Source organism: Danio aesculapii, chromosome 23 (assembly GCF_903798145.1).
Source record: "Danio aesculapii chromosome 23, fDanAes4.1, whole genome shotgun sequence".
In the NCBI taxonomy this organism is placed as follows: Eukaryota; Metazoa; Chordata; class Actinopteri; order Cypriniformes; family Danionidae; genus Danio; species Danio aesculapii.
Genome location: NC_079457.1, coordinates 25,386,731 through 25,407,930, shown reverse-complemented (window position 1 = coordinate 25,407,930; position 21,200 = coordinate 25,386,731). Strand labels below are relative to the sequence as shown.

Here is a 21,200-nt window from a genome sequence, read left to right as displayed (position 1 = left end):
TAACTCTCCACCAGATTTTGCTGATGTTTTGTTGTTGTTGTTGTGCTTCAGATGTCTGTTTATTTATTTCTTTATCGAGCTTTTCGGCTTGGCACTCTGGCAAAATAGATTGATTTCAACAAAGCTGTTTTCAGAGTAGCTCTCTTGGATGAGCTTGGAACGAGGCATTTGTCTGATAAATCTCAGTTACTCGTATCGCAGATAGTGTTTTGTTTGATGTGTTCCAAGGCTAATCTTATTCGCCCAAAACAATCACATCTGACGTGCATTTCACAACTTCCTTCTGGAAAGCCTTTGGTAATCCTCAGCAGTCAAATGTCTGTTTCATAACGCACCGTTTAAAAACCGTGATGGGGATCAGAAGAAATATACACTGTTTTATTTTTCGGGGGGGAGCGCTCAGTAGCAGGTTTGGTTAGAATTAAACAAACCTAACTGTAGTTGTTTTGTTGGTGTGGGAACTGTTCTTCATCAAACAAGTGGGCCGTAACCACTGAAAAGATGACACGAGCTCTACTTCTAAGTGAACTTTAGTGCAGTCCAGGTGAAATATGAGCACACAATGGACCAAAAGCAACAGATTTGAATTAATAAATAAATATGGTGTTGCATGAAACAACCATAAATGGTTAGAATACTCAAGCAAACCTTTTTATGTGTATATATGCACTGGTGTGGTTCAGTTGCGTATTAATTAATTCCTTACATTTAGAAAGCGTTTTTCTACCATCTACCACATCTGCAGCATCCACCTAGATGACACGACGACAGCCATATTGCACCAGACCACACATCAGCTGATTGGTGGAGAGGAGACAGAGCGATGAAGCCATTTATTATATGGGGATGGTTAGGAGGCCATGATGGACAGGGACCAGTGGGCAAATTTGGCCAGGATGCCTACTCTCGAAGACATCCTGGAATTTTTAACGACCACAGTTTAACGTCGGTTTAACATCTCTTCCGAAAGACGGTGCTCATTGAGCGGTATAGAGTCCCCATCAATATACTGGGGCATTATGACCCATGCAGACCGCAGGTTAAAAAAGTTAATATGGTAAGCAATAGGTGCCAGCTTCCAGCATTTTCCAAAAAGGCTTCTTTAGTGTTCAACAGGTTTTGAAGAAATTAGTGAATAACTCATACTAGAAATGTAATTTGAGTGAACTGTTCATTTTTACACTTCATAATTTAGCTGCACAATATATTGTTTCAGCATCGTCATCGCAATGTGATCATTCGCAATAGTCACATTGCCATTATGCGCAGTGCTGAGTCTGGATTTTTATTTATCATTTTTGCAAGTGTATATTTGAGGCCTGTGAGGGTTTTAAAAGCATTTAGGCATAAGGTATTGTACCGTTTGTAACTTGTACAAATTAATACCAACAAATTTTATTGAATTGTTTATAAAATGAAGACTATGCAGTGTTACTTTACATTTTAATTATTTAATTACTGTATCTGCTTAAGTCATGACGTATGAAATACTGTTTTCGCGTCCAAGGTGCTACTCATTTAAATTCAGAAAATATTTATTTATGACGACTTTGTAGTCATATCTCACATTAAAGGGAATTTTAAATAAAATCATGGTGTACATATCAATCTCTTGACTTGCTGCATCTCAGACATCAATATTTTAACAATTTCTAAAAAATTTATCACGTTCTGACCATCAGATATTAGGTATGGAGTATGAATATATATATATATATATGTATGTATAGAGAGAGAGATTGATTGATTGATTGATTGATTGATTGATTGCAATCGTGATTTTCGAAACTATTATATTGCTTTGAAATAATTATTATTACCATTTGTTGAGTCTCCAGTTTGATTTAGCGCTTGGACCCGGAAGCCTCTTTGCATGACGTCGCACTTAACAAGCGGATACTTGAATACAGTTTGACTCCATGGAAAACAATAAAATGCTGTTTATTTAATAAACTTATTCTTTATTGAATTTACCTGAGCTTGTAGATTGTTTCTTATATTTTAAAAAATATTGCAGTGTTTGGTTTTTCCAATTTTGGCAGCCTTCAAAAGCTTAACAATAAGAACAAAAAATACCTGCAGAAAGTACCTCAGTCATCATTATCTTGTTTAATGAACTATAAATAAAAACTGTGGTCATGGTCAGAGCTGGTATTTGAGGGAAACTCTTTTACTTGTGTGAGATGACATAATTGTCACATCTTATTAATATAAAAAGCAAAACCCCATAAAAGGACTTTTTTTGTTTTGCTTTCATAGCTTAAATTATAAGATTATTTCTAACAGCTTTCTCTGATTTCACCACACAGTGAATGCTTTTTGGACTTTCAAGATGCGTTTGCTCTTTGCTAAGGTGTGTGACAAAATCGAAAGTGTCAGCTCACACATTGTTAAAACCACAGTTTCTATATTACTGTAGGCCATAAAAGATCACACACCTCTTGCAAGCACTTGCTCTCTCGCTGCCATCTGCCTTGATGACTTTCTACATACTAAACAATCTTCAACTGTATTTGCACATAAAGCACCTGGCACTTTGAGCTTTCTTGGGGAAATAGCATTTGTGTTTGCCTGATCCTTTATTGGCTTTTGCCTCAAATCACAGAGATGAATGTGTCGGCCTATTGGCGTAATAGGAGAGTGATTTAGGATGAATAAAACATGCAGCATGAAAGAGTAATGTTGAAAAAGGAGTGTGTTTTGTAATAGAGCCCTGCTGCGTGCCCATTGTGAGGTGATGTGTTAATAGTGGAAGAGCAACTGTGTGGTTGGAGGGGTGAGAAGGTCTAATTCATCCGCTGCTCCGAAGGAGAAATGTATTTTTATTTAAAACCTCCTGGCTCACACCCCTTGACTTCATTGCAGTAATGGAAATGGTAAAATAGGTGCTGTTGGCTGAGACCCCTGAAGCTTTTTTTTTTTCTTCCCCCTGCTCTCCCTCTCTCTCTCTCTCTCTTCATCGGCTTTCACAAATGGCTGATTTTTCTCCCTCCCTGCTTCTCTCCCTCCCTTTTCCATTAAGACAGCTGGTATCTTTCAAAAGGTCCTGCTCCGGTGATTGATGTGTAATGGCTTCAAGCCTCACCTGCCCCACAGCGCGTTATTCATCTGTGGGTACTGTTGAGGGGCGGACTCGCCATTGCTTAATTGGTCCTGGTCACCATTCAGACACCACATGAACTGCTGCATTGTTGCTAGTCTGTCCCGTGAACTTCGCTGCGGCCGCTGCTTACGCTCCTCCTGTTGCTATCAATAAGACACTCTTTGCACGTGAGAAGGTGTGGATGGTTGACCTTTCTGCAGTAGTGAGTTATTCGTCGCATGCTGTGTGGATGATGTGGATTGCTCGTCTAGTAAGGTTGAAGTTGTACAGGGGTCATGACACCTTAATCGTCCCACAACACTGTTTCTGGAAACTGTTTGTGATTACAAAATAGAGCAACCTCATAAGGTGACCGACTCATTCCTAAACACTTTAGCAGTTTAGTCCCTTGTAGAAAAATGAATACTAATAATAGTGTTAGGGGTAACGCATTACAAATACGCAGGTTATGTAAAAATATTACTGTTCTAAGTAATGAGGAAATAATCTTGCCATGAAAATAGCCTTGGTTGCTGACATAGTACTAAAAAAAAGACAAGTAGCAAGTAGCGCATTACTTTAAAGAATTAGGTAATAACATTTGAGTTACTTTTTAATAAATGTAACCCAAGTTACTTTTTAGATGAAAACACTTTATTAAAAAATAGTTTGCTGTATTAAAATGAGCGTAATCACATTGAATCGCACTCAATGAGAAAATGAGCTTCCTGTGGGAACAGACAAGAACCAAGATGGCAGAGCCTTTACATTTCTGTGATGGAAGTATTCTCATTATTTTGAACACATGAAAGAAAGGGGGATTGTCTCAATGGACAGTGATTTTACTGAACTAATACTAATAAGACAAAAAATACAAAAGTAGCAAACACATTACTATCAACTTCCATTAATCTGTATGTACAGCATGTGTAGCGCCAGGAAATTCACAGAAGGTAACATTGTTCTAATTTAGCTTTTTTTTTCTTGAAGGTAAATGGTGTAGGTTATACAGTGTTCTTAATTGCAGAGTTCCTCTATTTAAAAAAAGACGCTGCAAGTTCTGAATGAGATCAAGCCTTAGGCAGGTATGAAAAAGTAACTCAAAAGTAACGTGTAACATTACTTTTCATAAAATGTAACTAAGTAATGCAACTAGTTATATATATATATATATCTTTTTTTTTTTTATTCACTCATATCTTCAGCTTAGACCCTGATTTTTCAAGGGTAGCCACAGCTGAATGAACCACTAACTACTCTGGCATATGTTTTACACAGTAGCTTTTTTTTTTTTTTTTTCCCCCCCCCCCCCAAGTTATGTTCAGCAGAGAAAGGACATTTTACTGTGTTTCCTATAATTTTCTACATTTTCTTCTGTAGAAAGTCTCATTTCTTTTAGTTTGGCTGGAATAAAAGGTAAATAAAATGTAAGGTCAGTGTTATTGGCCCCCTTTAAAGTAAATTTTTTCAATTAGCTACAAAACAAACCAATAACTAATTAACCTAACTAGCCTATTTAACCTAATAACCCTAGTTACGCTTTTAAATTGCACTTTAAATTGAAGTATATCTTGGTAAATAACTCAAAATATGACTTCATAACAACGACAAAAGAACTGTCATTCATTTTCCTTTGGCTTAGTCCCTTATTTATCACGGGTCGCCACAGCAGAATGAACAGTCAACTTATCCATCCCATGTTTTACACAGCGGATGCCCTTCCAGCCGCAACCCAACACTGGGAATCACCCATACACTCTCACATACACAGTCATACTCTATGGCCAGTTTAGTTTATTCAATTCACCTATACCGCATGTCTGTGGTGGAAACCCACAGCGAACAATGGGAGAACATTCAAACTCACACAGAAACATAAACTGTGACCCAGCCAGGACTCAAACCAGTGACCTCCTTGCTGTGAGGCGACAGTGCTAACCACTGAGCCACCATGCCGCCCGACAAGACTTTGGTTATTACACGTAAATTAATAAAACAATTGTTTAAAAATGTTGAGGAGGAAGTGTAAATGACAGGTGAGTTAATAGCTTTGAGTTTAAATGTATGTTGATAAATGCGTGTGCGGTTGCATGTATTTATATAATTGATATGCAACCACACCTTATGTTGAGTCATTTGCCCATACAACTATTTCTGAGAAATCCCTTAGAAAATACATTTTATACAATAATAGTGCATTCGTACAGCTTGTGTTTAGCTGTTAGCATGGAGTAAAGGTTTGTTATGTCTCATTGTACTTTAGCAACCAGTCACAAGCGAGAAGAAAAAAAAAGCAGCATCAAATGCACCTATTTGATGGTGTTTGATGATTATGTCCTTCTGGCAACTCTATTGAATACCAAGAACACATGCGTCTCTTGTAAACATGTCAGCTCATTGTCTCTCTAATGAACTCAAGTGGCCTGATTATGCAGGGCTTCCATTTTGATCGATTAGCCAGCAAGTCCTTTGAAGCATCACATCAACGGCTTGATTTTGAAAGTGTTTAGTTTCGTCTTAATCCAAGGTGGCTCGATGTAAAATGTCCAAAAATAAAGTGTGTATATGGTTAGTGTACATGTGTGTTCTTTCTGGCAGTCAGTGCGGTAACTCATCATAAGGTGATTAATGTGGCCGTGACGTGGCAGCGGAGCTCAGTAATCAGCCTGTAGTGTTGGAGGTTGATGAGGAGAGCAGCTGCCCGTCTACTCAAGATGACAGGCTGCCATTGACAGGGCTGCTTGTCAAGCGCACCAGTGTGCCTGTCATAAGCCATTTCTCTTCATTTTTATACCTGCTCTATAAACACACCTCTCACACTGACAAACAGCCCAATTCTGTCCTGCTGCTGTCCTCCCGCAGGCTCCTCGCATTTCTAAATTCACTGGCTCCAGCTTTTTTTTTCGCCCAGTTGTCAGGTTTAGCTGCACCAGAGGCTGTAATCTTTACTTTCCCGTTTATCTGAAGAGGAAGGGAAGCGGCTACGCACCCTTTCAAGTGCACTTCATCGTTACGCAGCCATTTCGCGCTCTCATATTAGAGGTTTGGTTTTGTTTCGCACTTTTCAGCCAATGCGAGATTGATCTTTATTTTCATGAATGTTGACTTAAAAAGAGGCAAGTAGCAGCGAGCGTTGTGAAAACAGGATTTTATCCAAAGCTGTTTTCTGTCGGAGTCTCTTGCCAGGTTTTCTTCTCCATGCCTGTCTGTTCCGATTTCTACGGGTGATCGCTGAGGTAGGGCCGCCTCTGGCCAGGTTGTAGTTAGTCTGACCAGCATGCGCAACCAACAAAAACTGTGGCCTGGAGAAAGCACCGAGTCTTTGAATCCTGTCTGACATGTTACTTGTGTAAAATTCTCGATAGCTTGAGCTGGCTAGTTGTGTGAAAGGTCTATATAAGCCCTAATACCCTGTAAAACGTGCAGCTGAGCCTATTTGATAATGCAGTGGGGAATCCTGTTTAGGTCACTGTGCAGGGAAACATAGTGGTGCTTTTCATCGGCAGGCAGAAATGAGCTGGGGAATAGAGCAGGCAGCTTGAAGTTTGTGCTCTTTTTGATATAGCTGTGCTCGGAGCTCTCCTGAGGACGCGCGCCGCTGCTGTGGAGAAGCACACCGATTGATGTTCCTTTTTGGCGCGACGTCACAGCACTGCTCGCCGGCTGTGATTGATTAAACCGATTGCATTAGTATCAACAGGCCCTTGGTTTTACAAATATCTTGCACTGCGTGTTGGGGGATGTAAAACAGATCTAGAGCATGTCTTTGTTAGTGGTGGAACCATCAAAAACACAAACAAAAACCATTCTCTCGCTTTGAATGCATACGTGTGAACTTGATTGTTTTTATGCATGTGTACACTTAATTGTTTTTATTTAAATATGTATTATAGGGCTGGGCCGATAAACGATATTATGTCTAATCGCAATAAAATTTGTCAATAGCGATAAGCTCTGGACTTTTTTTTTACTCTATATTGATCTAAGAGCCAATCGCACAGCAGAAATGTCCAACAATCAGAATCTAAAAGTGTGTTGATATTAGAGAAGTAGTGAATTTTTGGCCACCGAAAACTTATCGTCCGAAAATGTTTTGCCATTTAATGGACCCTTTAATTTTTGTGGCTTCAGCCATTGTTGGGGTACTTTTTTTTTTTTTTATCTGGTAGCATTAACAACTTATATCGGAATATATAAATCGTTATCTTTCAAAATGAAAAATAATTATCAAGATTGCGTTTTCGCTATATCCCCCAGCCCAAATTATACATATTTGTTAAATTATAAAATTACTATAAAATTATTTATAACAAAACCATGTAATGTAAGAGAATATTTCAGCTGGTTGTCATGGAAATATTAAGTTTTATTGTGAAAAATTGTACATTAAATTTATAAATTTGATATTCGTTAATTTGTGGTTTTAGGGATTTATACCACCTGACTAGTCCTGTCCCGATACTGGAATTTGATACCAATCTGTACTGGAATCTTAAAAACATCCATTTCCTGCTAACATGTGAGCGCATTCTTAAACAGTGCTTATTTGGCATTGTGTTTACGTTCAATATAAATAACTGTGATTGGCCGTTAAGGTCATCAGTTCATCGAACTCACCGAGTTACTGAGTGTAACCACTGATATAGGGGCACTTGAATGTTTTAAAGACGCAAAGATCAGTCAATTCATCAGTGGATCGCTCGTATGTCATCTTCTAAACAGACCAGCTAATCTTCGAGCCTTTTAAAACTCTCCAGTGTCCCTGTATCTGCAGTTATACTTGGTAAACAGCGTTGAGTTTGGTGAACTGATGACCTTTACAGCCAATCACAGTCATTTCTGTAGAGCACATGAACACAATGGCAAATCAGCGCTGTTTAAAGGCTGATTTATACTTCTGCGTCAAGTGCAGTATGCATAGGACGCAAAGCCTTCGCCATGGTCATCGTCACCAACGCTGACACACACCTCTCAAAAAATGGAACTACATGTCGCAACAACGCATAGCGCAAGCTCTGTTATTGGTCGGCTTGGTATCGCTGACGAGTGTGGGCGGAGATGAGAGCCGTGCAAACCCGATCCAGCGAGTGTTTACAAGTGTGGAGTCCCGTAAAGGAGCTCCGGATGGAGACTTTTGTTTAGTGTTTACCTTATGATTAAAGTTGTTGCACGTCTGCCAATTTCTGCTTCAAAATGAATGAGTTGGAGCCACTTGTACATTAAGGTAGCGTTTAGAAAAAACTAAACACCAGCGAAGAACCTTGACACAGAGGAACATATATACACCTACTGCCAGCTAGTGTTTTGGAAGTAATATTACAGAGCAACAGAAACAGTGCGCTGAAGTATAAATGCACGCTGGTCACGCCGATCACTTGATGCAGAAGTATAAACCAGGCTTAAGAACGTGCTCAAATGTTAGCAGGAAATGGACGTTTTTCCAGTACCAATTTTCACATTTTCCATATTTCAGTACTGATTTGGTATCGAGTTCCAGTCTCGTGACAACACTACACTTGACATTTTACTAATCACCTTGCCTTTTAGGTTAGATATTTGTTTTTGTGTCTATTTCTTAATTGTATTGTTTCTGATTATTATATTTACCTGAAGGTAGCATTAAATGTAAATGTTGCCAAATAGGTGTGTGCGATATGAACATTTTTGATCGTGGCCTCAAAGACTTAAATGTATATACGTATATCTACTTTTGAAGACACATTGTAATGTCATAGTATACCTCACTTATTCATTATAGCAAATGTACATTGGTTGCATGTGCTTTTTAAGCCTTGTCTGTTAAATACCCCATTTGCATGGTGCTATGCACTTTTTTTACTGAGTGCATACACCAGAATTATTACGCTATTTGTACAAACTCACCACAACACCTGTCAAACAGCACTTCATTATAGGACTTGGTTATCCTTCACGTCTGATTGTGCTAAAGCTGTCAAAACCACACAAGATTTACATACAAACACAGTTGGTTTTCTAATGTGAAAGTCAACAGTTAAGTGTAAAATGGATGTGTGACTTCTTAAATTGACTGCAGAATAATAGACTAAACATGCTGCCGCTTGTCATTAAGGGATAGTCATCGAAAAATTTGAATTCTGTCAGGATTTGCTCACTCTGATGTCCCAAATGTCTGTATTCAGTTCTTTCTTGTGCTGAAGACAAGATATATTTAAGAATGTGGGTGGCCAAAGAGTTGGTTGTTGATGGTAGAGAAAAATACACACTTTAATTCAGTGTGGACTAGCAACTGTTGGGTTACACATGTTCTTCAAAATAACTCGTGTTTAACAGAAGAAAGAAGGTTTACGACAGCATAAGGTTGAATAAGTAATGATAGGATTTTCATTTTTGGGTCTGTTATCCTTTTTATACGAGTAAAACTAAACATTTAGGCCGGTTTTTATTTTGTTTATTCAGTTTATTTAAATGTTACGACTAAGTACACCTACAAGACCTGAAAATTTTTTTTTTTTTTGTATTTGTAATGTGAATATTTGTTCTGTTTTATCTTTATCAAACAAAATGGCAGGTTTTTTCATTTAAGCCAACTGGCTTTGTTTTTAAAATAAGGAAATTAGTTTGGCTGTACTGCTTAGACTACTTGCAAAATAGTAAAATTAACATCACAAAGAATATATGGAAAAAATATTGGCATGTAATAGTTAAGTTAGTTAGGGGATGGATAGATAGATAGATAGATAGATAGATAGATAGATAGATAGATAGATAGATAGATAGATAGATAGATAAAGGTAAAACTAATCTCTGTTTATGAATAAAAGTCACGTCATTGACCCATCTTAAATGCCATTGTTTTTCTTTTTCCCTTTAGCTCTTCTGAAACACTGGGGTTGTTGGTGTGGCCAAATTTTCCCTGGATTTGATTGGTAAATTCAGAAGACTGAAGCCCAGGCTCACAGTCTACCTTTCACGGAGGCCCAGCCGTGAGAGGACAGAAGAAGGCACGTGGCGAATCATGACTGCCGACAAAGAGAAAGACAAAGAGAGGGAGCGCGACCGGGACCGGGACAGAGACCGTGAGAAGCGGGACAAAACACGGGAAAGTGAGAGCTCACGGCCCAGGCGCAGTTGCACGCTGGAAGGTGGCGCTAAGAACTATGCAGAGAGTGAACATAGTGAGGAGGATGACAACGAGACACCCGGGGCCGCCACCGCCGAGGAGGCCACCAAAAAGAGCAAGAAGAAGCTGCCCAAAAAGAAGTCACGCTATGAGCGGACTGAGAATGGCGAGATCACTTCCTTCATTACAGAGGACGACATTGTTTACAGACCTGGTGGTGAGTTACGCTTGTATAATCTTCATTTAGCCTGTCTGAATCTCAAAGTTTACTTCATTACACTGTAAAAAGTGATCCATGAAAAAAAATCCATTACTTTAGAAGTGGCAAGTTGATTTCACTTAAAGAATGTAAGTAATTATGTTGTTGTTAACTTAATTGTTAACAATTACGTACATTGTTCTTTAACCTCATGTTAAGGCCAAAGAGTTTACTCACTTTTTTCACAGTAAACTAAACACTTTTTACAGTGTATGGACGCTATAGTATGTGTTAGGGATGCCTCTGTTCAACTGATGATTGATTGATTGATGATAATCCTTTAAGTCAGTGCACTATTGATGGCTGATTAAGGTTCGATGTCTTCAATGTGCTTAGTTTTGAGGTGCATATGAAAACTGATAGCAGATTTTAGGGAAGCATGAAGCAAGTAGACATTAGTTTAATAAAAACTCTAGCACTGGGTTTGGAGAAATTGAATGGAACGTCATTTTACCAGTGGGGTTTAGTTCAATTTGATTGTTGTCCACATTGGATGTGGAGTGGAATCATTGATTATCTGAAATGAATCGGCATCTTACTCAACTGATACGTTTAGCTCATCAAACATACACGTTTTTCTGGCTGTACATACTAGGGGTGTAATAAAGTCGTCATTCGATACACATCTCGAACTCATAATATGACATCTTGATAATGTATGTTAAAAGTGTGATATTATTGTTATTTCTCTATCATATGGTATAAAAAAATATGTATCATATGTAGGCTTACTGTTGGTTAAAATGCTAAATTTTGTGTAGACTTGGGGTGATGGTCTGGAATAAGAGTAAATTAGACTGTAAATTGGTCCTGGTCCTCTTTGTGCAGGAGTGATGACATCACAATACAACTATTCATGAATCTGAAATTAAGTTATTGATTATGCTAGACACATATGCTTTAGGGGTGTGACGAGACGCTTAGCCCATGAGACGAGACACAAGCTTGGTTTCACGAGAACGAGAAGATTTTTATACTATTTTTAAGAAATCCTCAATGTTTAAATATATGAATGGTAAATATAATATTTTATTCACCAGAAAAAAAAAATCACAAAATACAAAACTATTTAGATGCTTTTAAAAAATTTGTATAAACTTGTTATGAATGTTATTTTACTTCTTTTTCCACTGAGTTCTATGCAGTACATGACATGCTACCATCACAACTCACAAGACAACTTTTCACCTCTAAATCTTGTCACTATTTAATCTCGCAAGATCTTGTAACACGAGATCTCGTCACACCCCTAAAATGCTTGTATTCTGTCATTGACTATATATAGATATACTATTGTCACTGGTAAAGTCAGACATTTGTCATCATCAGATTCCCTGTTGCATTATTTTCAACATTATATAGTCTAGAGCACTTATACTGATGCTTACACTCTGTAAACATTTGTTCTCACTCAAAACACACACATACTGTCAATACAGACTTTCATCAAATCTACAGAAAAGCAGCACGTACAACTCAGAGTTGGCTATGAAAGAGTAACCATCTAAAATGCTTGTAGTTATCAAATATCTAAAATGCGATATGGTTATTTAAATGAGGCACACACTTTCAGTTTGCTGAGTGCTGCAAAAACACATATTTTGGCAAATCATTATTACTACCTGTGTGGCTCCTGACGATGCACTGAGGTCTTATGAAGCAAAACGATCATTCTGTGCAACAAACCGAACATTATCTAGAACTTTATCATCTGTTGTTTACAACCTAGGCAAACAGTTCTGAGCATATGAGTTAGGCTTGACCATCCAACAAACCCAAGTGATTTCAGTCATAGGTCATCATTAGTCAGTGTAGTACATGATCAAACTTACATTTTTGGTTTAATTTGGATCTTATTAAACAGAGTAAGCTGACTCTTGGGTAAAATGAGCTCAATATCTTGAATTATATTGTTTACATTAGCGATACACTTTCAGTATCATAACACCCCATATATTAGCACATACAGTTAAGTTTTGTACTACTTGGTTTACCCTTGAAGTGTCAACACTGAGCCGATCTGTTGTTTTATAGAAAAGTAAGAGTGATGGATCAACAAACTAGGGCTGCACAATATATCGTTTCAGCATCAATATCGCTATGTGATCATTCGCAGTAGTCACATCGCGAGGATATGCAGTGTTGAGTTTGGATTATAAATATCATTTCACAAGTGTTTTTTTTTTTTTTTTTTTTTGAGGCCTGTGACTGTGTGTGGGTTTTAAAAGCATTCTGGAAAGAAATTGTACCCTTTGGAACTTTGATAGACTAATTCAATCATTATTAATTTGTCTAACAAAGACTGCAGTATTATTTTACATTTGATTATTTAATTACTATACATCTGAATTCAGATCGACTCATCGTAAAACAATAAAACACTGTTTATATCATTTGTGTCTATTTTTTAATTGAATTGATCAACTCTTGTAGATTATTTCTTATATTTTATGCTCGTACTCCTCTACATAATCATTCCAATCTAAATAGTTATCCAACCCTAGTGAAGTTGTGTTCATATCACAATATATATATATATATATATATATATATATATAGAGAGAGAGAGAGAGAGAGAGAGAGAGAGAGAGAGAGAGAGAGAGAGAGAGAGAGAGAGAGAGAGAGAGAGAGAGAGAGAGAGAGAGAGAGAGAGAGATAGAGAGAGATAGAGATAGAGATAGAGATATATATATATATATATATATATATATATATATATATATATAGATATATAGATATATAGATATATAGATATATAGATATATAGATATAGATATATATATATATATATATATATATATATATATATAGATATAGATATAGATATGTCGCAGAATAAAAAATATCGTGATGTTAGATTTTTCCAATATCGTGGAGCCCTACAAAAACTACCAACCACTAGACAACAAACTAGCCACTGTAACAACACAAGGTGATGAGCATTAGCGTGAAAGGATTTAACCCTATTTTAAATGAATTTAAAAGTATCTTTATAGCTCGTTTTAAAATGCACAGACAATAGACAAGAATAAGTCGTTCTAGCGTGCATGTGTCGAGTGCCTGTGTTCATGCACGCTTGAGTATACTTGGGAAGGCTGGGCTTTCCACAGCGTGCATGTTAATGTAGTATACTTTGGGCATCACTCGGTTTGGTTTCAGTTGAAGGATTTTGATGACTCTTAAGTTAAATTGGGTTTGCACGTGTCATAATGCAAGCGTGGAGTTTTGACAGAGATTATATTGTTGAAAAATGGTGATTTAGTGCAGCGTAAACATGTCACCGTCCACAGCCTGGATTAGAAGAAATGCATTTTCATTGGCTGATGCACTTGACTAAATAAATTCTCTTCTGCTGCTTGATGAAAATGCGTAAGAAATCACAGTGATGATGTTTAAAACAAAAATATATATAGCACTTAGCTTTCCAAAGCACACACAAAAGACGACTCTTGGTTTTATTTTTCAGTGAGTGGCAGAAAAAGCAAAATGGTCCACATTAGGTCTTTATTAGGCGCTGAGATTGAGCCTAGACCAGAGCAATAACCTTTTCCTGCGCTGTAAACATGGCCTCTCTTTCACCTGCTGTTTAGAAATTGGTTGTACATGAGACTGGGGGGAAATGTCAACACTCCGGCGGAGGGCAAGCCAAGGCTGCGTAGCACAGCTGCCGTAGTCTTAAATCATCCTCGCCGTGTCGTTCATTTATTTAGCAGCAACAGAAAGGTCAAGCAGTATGCTTAGTTATTTAATGCAAAGACGTCAAATTATAGCCAGTGCGTAATTCCAATCTCGTCCCTCCTCCCAGTCTCTTCTGCTTAGCAAAGATGTGTTTGCTCAGTGGGGGAAGGTGGGGAATGGCGTTATGGTTGCCCACCCCCCTCCCCCCTCCTCTTCTTCCAGCCGTTGCCCCAGTGGAATCGGGTTGGAGGCATTATCTGCTGAAGGTCCTTGAAAACACAGTTGCTGGAGCTCTCTTTCGGTAATAACCCAGCAGACCCCTTTCTGCTTTGGAGAGTTCTCCCGCTCTGCTTTGATAAGGCTGAATTGAATCACATGTTTGAGGCATGTTAGTTGATTTTGTCAGTGCTGCAGTGGCGAACAGGCATGGATGTCGTCATGCTTTTGAAGATGGCTGCTTTAAAGTGCCTTCATTTATAATTGCAAAATGTTTTCATTGTTTGATTAACTGTTATTAAATGTAAGTTTTGTTGTTGTTGTTTGGGAATAGAGATGCAACGATTATAGATTTTGGTTTGTACGATTATAGTCTGAGGAATAATCACAGTTATCACGATTACTATACATTAATTAATTTTAAAACACTACTAGTTTAGTAAACTCCTTGTTTTAAAGAGTTATTTATTGCTGCTCAGTAACCAAATAATACAGCCCAAAATAATAATAAAAAAGCAAACAGTAGTCCATTTCTCTTTTTTGACCTAAAAATAAGTGAAAGGTTTTTGGCATTTGAACAAGTAATAATTTAACAGTGAAAATAAATGACAGAACAATGAATAAACAAAAAAGAATAAATAAATATAGTATTTGTCTAATGTAAATCTAAGCATCATATTAGCAAAGTATTTCACTTTTAAAGAAAACAAATGTAGTCAAAGGCTGTTGAACCTCTGTCTGAAAGGCATTTTTGATCAACTATGTTACAAAATTGTTTGGTCTTTTCCTTTTGTATAATTTTCTCTTTAGAGTAGGTATATATAGAGTAGATATAGAGTATATATAGATATAGAGTATATATATATATATATATATATATATATATATATATATATATATATATATATATATATATATATATATATATATATATATATATATATATATATATATATATATATATATATATATATATGTGTATATATATATATATGTGTATATATATATATATATATGTGTATATATATATATATATATATATATATATGTATGTGTATATATGTGTATATATATATATATATATATATATATATATATATATATATATATATATGTGTGTGTATATATATATGTGTGTATATATATATATACATACATACATACATACATACATACATACATACATACATACATACATACATACATACATACATACATACATACATACATACACACCATACACACCATACACACCATACTAGTATGAAGCTGATCTGTCAGTTCTTGTCACGTGACTCGCTGTGTGCTCACTCGCGGCATTCTTTCAACTAGGTATGACTGGAAAACGTCTGCACGTTGCTACCAATATGAGCACGAGCCATGCACCTCCACTGGAAATAACAAACTTGTGTGTACAAAAGACGGGATATGTGAACGGCACTTAGTTAATAGCCTCAGCCATAGTTAAATCAGCCTTTAAATCCAGTGTGTGTGCGTGCATATTAGCCTCCGTGTACAAGCTCGGAACTTTAAACTAGCGCACAGTTGGCATAACTTTTAGTTGCAGCAGTTTTGTTCTGTGCAGAAACATGTTGAGAAGCCTTTACGATTAATTAACCTTGTAGAATTAAAGCACAGTTAATAGTGAAATCGGTTAATCAATGCATCCCTAATTGTGGGGCTATACTGGTTGTTCAGTTTATAGTTCATCACAGCCTTTACACTTTTATACCAAGTAAAATGGCAATAATGGTGAATTTTAATTTTATTTTTTTCTCTTTTATAGAAATATTTTTACAAATGCTTGCTATTATTGTATAAGAACATCATAAATTGTCTATATAAGTATATATTATTTTTATTTATTTATTTTTTTTAAGAGTGACACAAAGAATCATTAGCTGATCACACTTAAAACGTGCAGCACTTGCTGAAATCCCAGACTTTATGACCGCACAAAGCCATATTGTGGTGTTGGCATATGTATGCATGCGTTCAGTTTAGCGGTCAGTCGCTGCAGCCTTATTGCAATCAGATTTGATTTGGCCGGCTTAAGTAGACACAAAGCCTGCGCTGGATTAAACCCTACTAAATGTTAAATCCTTTTATATTTGTCTAGTGACACACAATATGTAAAACCGGCCACCCTTGGAGTGGGTATTAAAAGCGGCGAGAAGCCAACGGAAAAAGAGAGAGTGTAATCAAGGGAGAGAACGGAAACAAGACAATAATTGCTTTTGGGGGCTTGAGAGAGTCGTCCGTGTGCACGTATGACACTAGATAAGAGGAAGTAATATTGAAAGCCAACACGGAGATCACCCTCATACTTTTTGCCCGCAAACCATTTTACAGCAAGCTTAGCATGCATTCATTACGATGCCTGAAAACTCGTCGTCGGAGAGATGGAGAGCGATAGAGTGATGTAGAAAGGAAGGGAAAGGAGAAGAGGAGTGAGCGGAGTGTGTTATGGATGGGGAGGGAGAGATAGAGAGGCATTTGTATTGCAGACAGGGCCGCTCGGATGGAAGGAAGAGTAAAGCAGCTGAATCGATCAAGCCTTTGAGTGGCGTTCTCGTGTCCAGGCTCCCTGTAGCTTTGCGGATATTCGCTACACAGAGGCAGCTTATGGATCCAGCCGGGAGATTATACACACATGAGATCAATACTCAGGCCCTCTGCGAGCTGGCCGGGGCTGTCTGCAGTCCGTCTTTACAACCCAGAGTCGCACCAATGTCCTTGTACTGTGACGGCAATTTGTCTCCCTGGCTGCCATTTGGCTTTTAAATGGAGAGCTCATCAAGCGGGATTGGCTGGATGAGCACCACTCCCACCCGTGTGATGAGAATGCTGACAATAAAGAGAGGTGAATGTCCACAGTGGGCTCAGTCGACAGTCGGGGTGGGCTTTATGGTGCTCATTATAGCGCTTTTCCCAAATCCAGCAAACCGCCTACCTAGACAGCATTTTCTGGTGCGTTCCTGATTCAGACTCTGGTCAGAAATTTTGCGGCAAGATTATTGGGCGCAAATTAGAACCACACATCAGTTATTGATTGATATTCAGAATTTTCTTTTGGTTATATGGCAGTAGATACTAAATATGATTATTAGGTTACCGAAATTAATATAATTATGAAAATAGAGGTTAAATACATTATGAATAAATGAATAAATATTTAAAATTGATTTAATTTTAATTTAATCTAATAAAATATTTTGGTTGGAGTGATAGCCCAGTGGTTAGTGCGCCGATGTATTGCGGCATCACTCTGGGTGTCCAGAGTTCGAATCCCGGCTCCCGACCTTTATCGATCCTACTCCCCTTTCTCTCCCACCTCACTTCCTGTCAACCTTTCTGTCCTGACAAATAAGGGCAAAAAAATAATCTTAACAAAAATATATATATATCTATTCATGTCAACAAAGTATATCAGTAGTAGCAGTAAAGTCAGTTACAAAATAGAACGCTATAATAGTTTATTATTTATTATAATTACTGTAATTAGTATTGTTAACAAAAATGATGAGGATGATGATAATAATAATAATAATTATTATTATTATTATATTTGTTATATTATATTTATTCATTTTGATGTGATTATTATTATCATATTATATTTATTATTTTTACATTTTGATGATGCTATTATTATTATTATTATTATTATTATTATTAATACTGATTGTTGTTGTTGTTGTTGTTGTTGTTTTTGTTTATTATTATTATTATTATTATTATTATCATCACCATTATTATTATTATTATCATCATCATTATTATTATTATTATCATCATTATATTTATTATATATATTTAATTATTTTGATGTCTTTATTATTATTAATATATTTATTGTTATATTTATTATATATTTAATCATTTTGTATTATTATTATATTATAAATATTATTTATTCATTTGTATGCGAGTTGTTGTTGTTGTTGTTGTTGTTGTTGTTGTTATTGTTGTTATTATTTTATTCATTTTGATGTGATTTTTACTGTTGTTCTTCTTCTTCTTATTATTCTTATTCTTCTTGTATATATTCATTTTGATGTCATTAATTATTATATTTATTATATTTTTCTTTTTGATGTTATTACTATATTTATTATATTTATTATTTATTCATTTTAATGGGATTATTATTATTATTATTATTATTATTATTATTATTATTTTATTTATTATATTTTTCTTATTCATTTTGATGGTCGTTGTTGTTGTTATATTTATTATTATATTTATTATTTATTCATTTTGATGTCATTATTTATTATTATATTTATTATTTATTTATTTTGATGTCATTATTTTTATTATTATTTTATTTATTATATTTTTCTTCATTTTGATGTTGTTGTTGTTGTTGTTGTTATAATTTTTTTTTTATTATTATTATTACAATTATTATGTTTCAGTGTATATATAACTTTTTATTTCTAGTTCTATTTTAATAAAACATGTTTTGTTGTAGGTTTAAAGTCAGTATTGTGGTTATCGCAGCAACATAAAGCCATTCACACATCACATTAGTCATGCTATTTGTGTGAATTTTGCTGTCTGTGTGTACCATTAAAGTTCAGTCACATTTGAGATTCCTCAGGCAGTAGACAAGGCAGTTCACTAGGGTTTGGAACAGAGCTTATGTTTGAGGTTATGACTGAGGGTGGAGGTCTAGATGTCGAATTTCCGTCAGGCATGAAAGTTCCTGGATGACTACGTCCCTGAAGATGGCCTCTATTTCTCCCTCCTGGCTGCCCGTGGGTGTCTGGACAGCTGTCACCTAATTACGGAGCCACCCAAAGACTGCAGTATTTTCCGTGAAGCTGAGATCTCCACCGGGAGCCTCGAACACGCCGTCCTCACCTCTACACAGAGCCGTGTGGTTCCTTGTCAGTTCACTAATGTCATTTCAAGACCGGTTCTTTGTCCGCTCGCAATTTTGTCTGATTAGCAGCTCGGTGTATGTTTCATGTTTGTCAGCGGATACAGTAGAGAGAGGTTATAGAAACACTAACAGGCGAACAAAGCTTCAGATCTTTCCCTGGAACAGAGTCAAGAATGAACACAATAGACTTGGTGGGGTGAAAAAGGACATGCAGCACCTTTGCGAAGAGCGTTCGGGCCATCGCTGAAATAACTTCTCCTCCTCCCGCGCCTGTTGTCAGGGGGAGAAACCAGGCTCTCTCTTGGCTTAGAGTCATGTATTATTCAGCGAGGTGAGACTAACAGCATTTGACCACCTGAGTGAGTCATCAAGCAGCAGTCTTCATCTCCCTGTTGCTCTTCTGAAGAGACAGCAACAGTATCACCCCATGTTGAGAGACAACTTTTCCATGCATGTCTTCGACTCTGCTTCCAGCTGTCTCAAGATTTAGACAGACAGAAAGAGAGATGGGGGATGAAAAGCAGGCGGAGGCAGAGCAGGCGACAAGGAGACCCTCAGATCCCTGTCTCGAAGGGTAGAACAGAAGCTTTGCTGTCTAAATCAAATCATTAAATGGCTTCAATTAAAAGGGACACATTTTACATTCGTGTAGCATTTATTTTTCCCCTGAGGGTCGCTCATGTTAAGCGTTCTTGTGCCCGAAAGGTCATAATTCACTGTGCTACCCCAGGATCTTGGTAGTGTTGCATGATACATTGGTTCCACATATATCAGGCTCGTAATCTGCAAATGTGTAATCTAACATGACAAATTATGGAGAAAAATAATATTTCAATAAAGTTTTTGTGCATTCAGACGGAGCAACATTTACTACACAGAGCCCTACTTTACTGACAAGCTATGCAAAGCCTTGTTCCAAAACGATTTAATTGGACTATAATGGCTTTGAGATAACGTCTGCTTTGTGCATCGCTTCTGATGACTATGGCTCTCTGAAAATCTCACAAATAATACTGTTTTTATTTCAGACTCACTTCATAACTTCAGTTGAGCGTTTGAAAAAAATCCTTCAGTGAGATCATTTTGCAGTCTAGAGGTTCTTAGTTACACTGAATTGATAAATGCAGTTAAATCTTCTGTTTAGAACTGGTCTCAAACTCAAAATGGCAGGGGCCCATTTCAGTGACTGACAATTCATAGGAGGGCCATTTTGACATAATTGATGCATCTTAGGACAACAGACATGACATTTATATTTCAAGCATTACAAATCACTAGTGATAATGCAAATCAGCATTTTTATTGTCACACATCAGCTGCTGAAATATATCTGTGGTTGTGTGTATGGCCGAGAGTTAGACACACATTCAGTCATTCTTCCACAGAGTATATGCAGTCAAAACTCTCTAGCTTTTTGTTTCTTGTTGTACATATTGAAGGGGAGTTTAAATTGCTATGAAAATATTACAAATAATAGCTATAATAGTTATTATTTTGCCCCAACCAATTGTATTGTTCCAATAGCGTAAGAACAGCAGAAAGCAGTTTGGGTACTACAAGTAATTTTACTGGCAATTGTTCTTCTCAATATCTATTTTTATTTTATTTTTTTTGTAAAACTACAACAAAGGAGGGGAAAGTACAAATTTACATTAACTTTAACAAGTTTAATTCAACTAGCAGTACAATTTTACTAATGTACATAGTTTTTATGCAAATCCTAATAGGCATATGACGAAGATAAATTAAATAAGACCATTTGAATAGAATGTTAGCAAAATGATCATATTTGTTACACCTCCAGCATAGCCTGTAAGCCATGAAGAACTGTTTGTACAACAAAATACAAATGGTATGAAACTGATAATAATCAAATGACCCTTGAATATTTATAAAAATAGACCTTTAGTAAAAAAAAAGCACTTACGGACATATATTTCAAATCAGTAACAGAATTAAAATGCAACGT

At 36.5% G+C, this 21,200-nt stretch overlaps 1 protein-coding gene across 1 annotated transcript in view; it reads left to right on the top strand.

Annotated features, from left to right (window-relative positions):
• The window catches only part of rerea (arginine-glutamic acid dipeptide (RE) repeats a), a 147,061-nt gene that overhangs the window by 25,137 nt on the left and 100,724 nt on the right, over positions 1 to 21,200 (top strand). The window contains exon 2 of the mRNA XM_056449742.1: positions 9,936 to 10,401. Within this exon, the coding sequence (XP_056305717.1) occupies positions 10,080 to 10,401 (322 nt within the window). The 5' untranslated portion in view covers positions 9,936 to 10,079. The remainder of the gene's footprint in view (positions 1 to 9,935; positions 10,402 to 21,200) is intronic.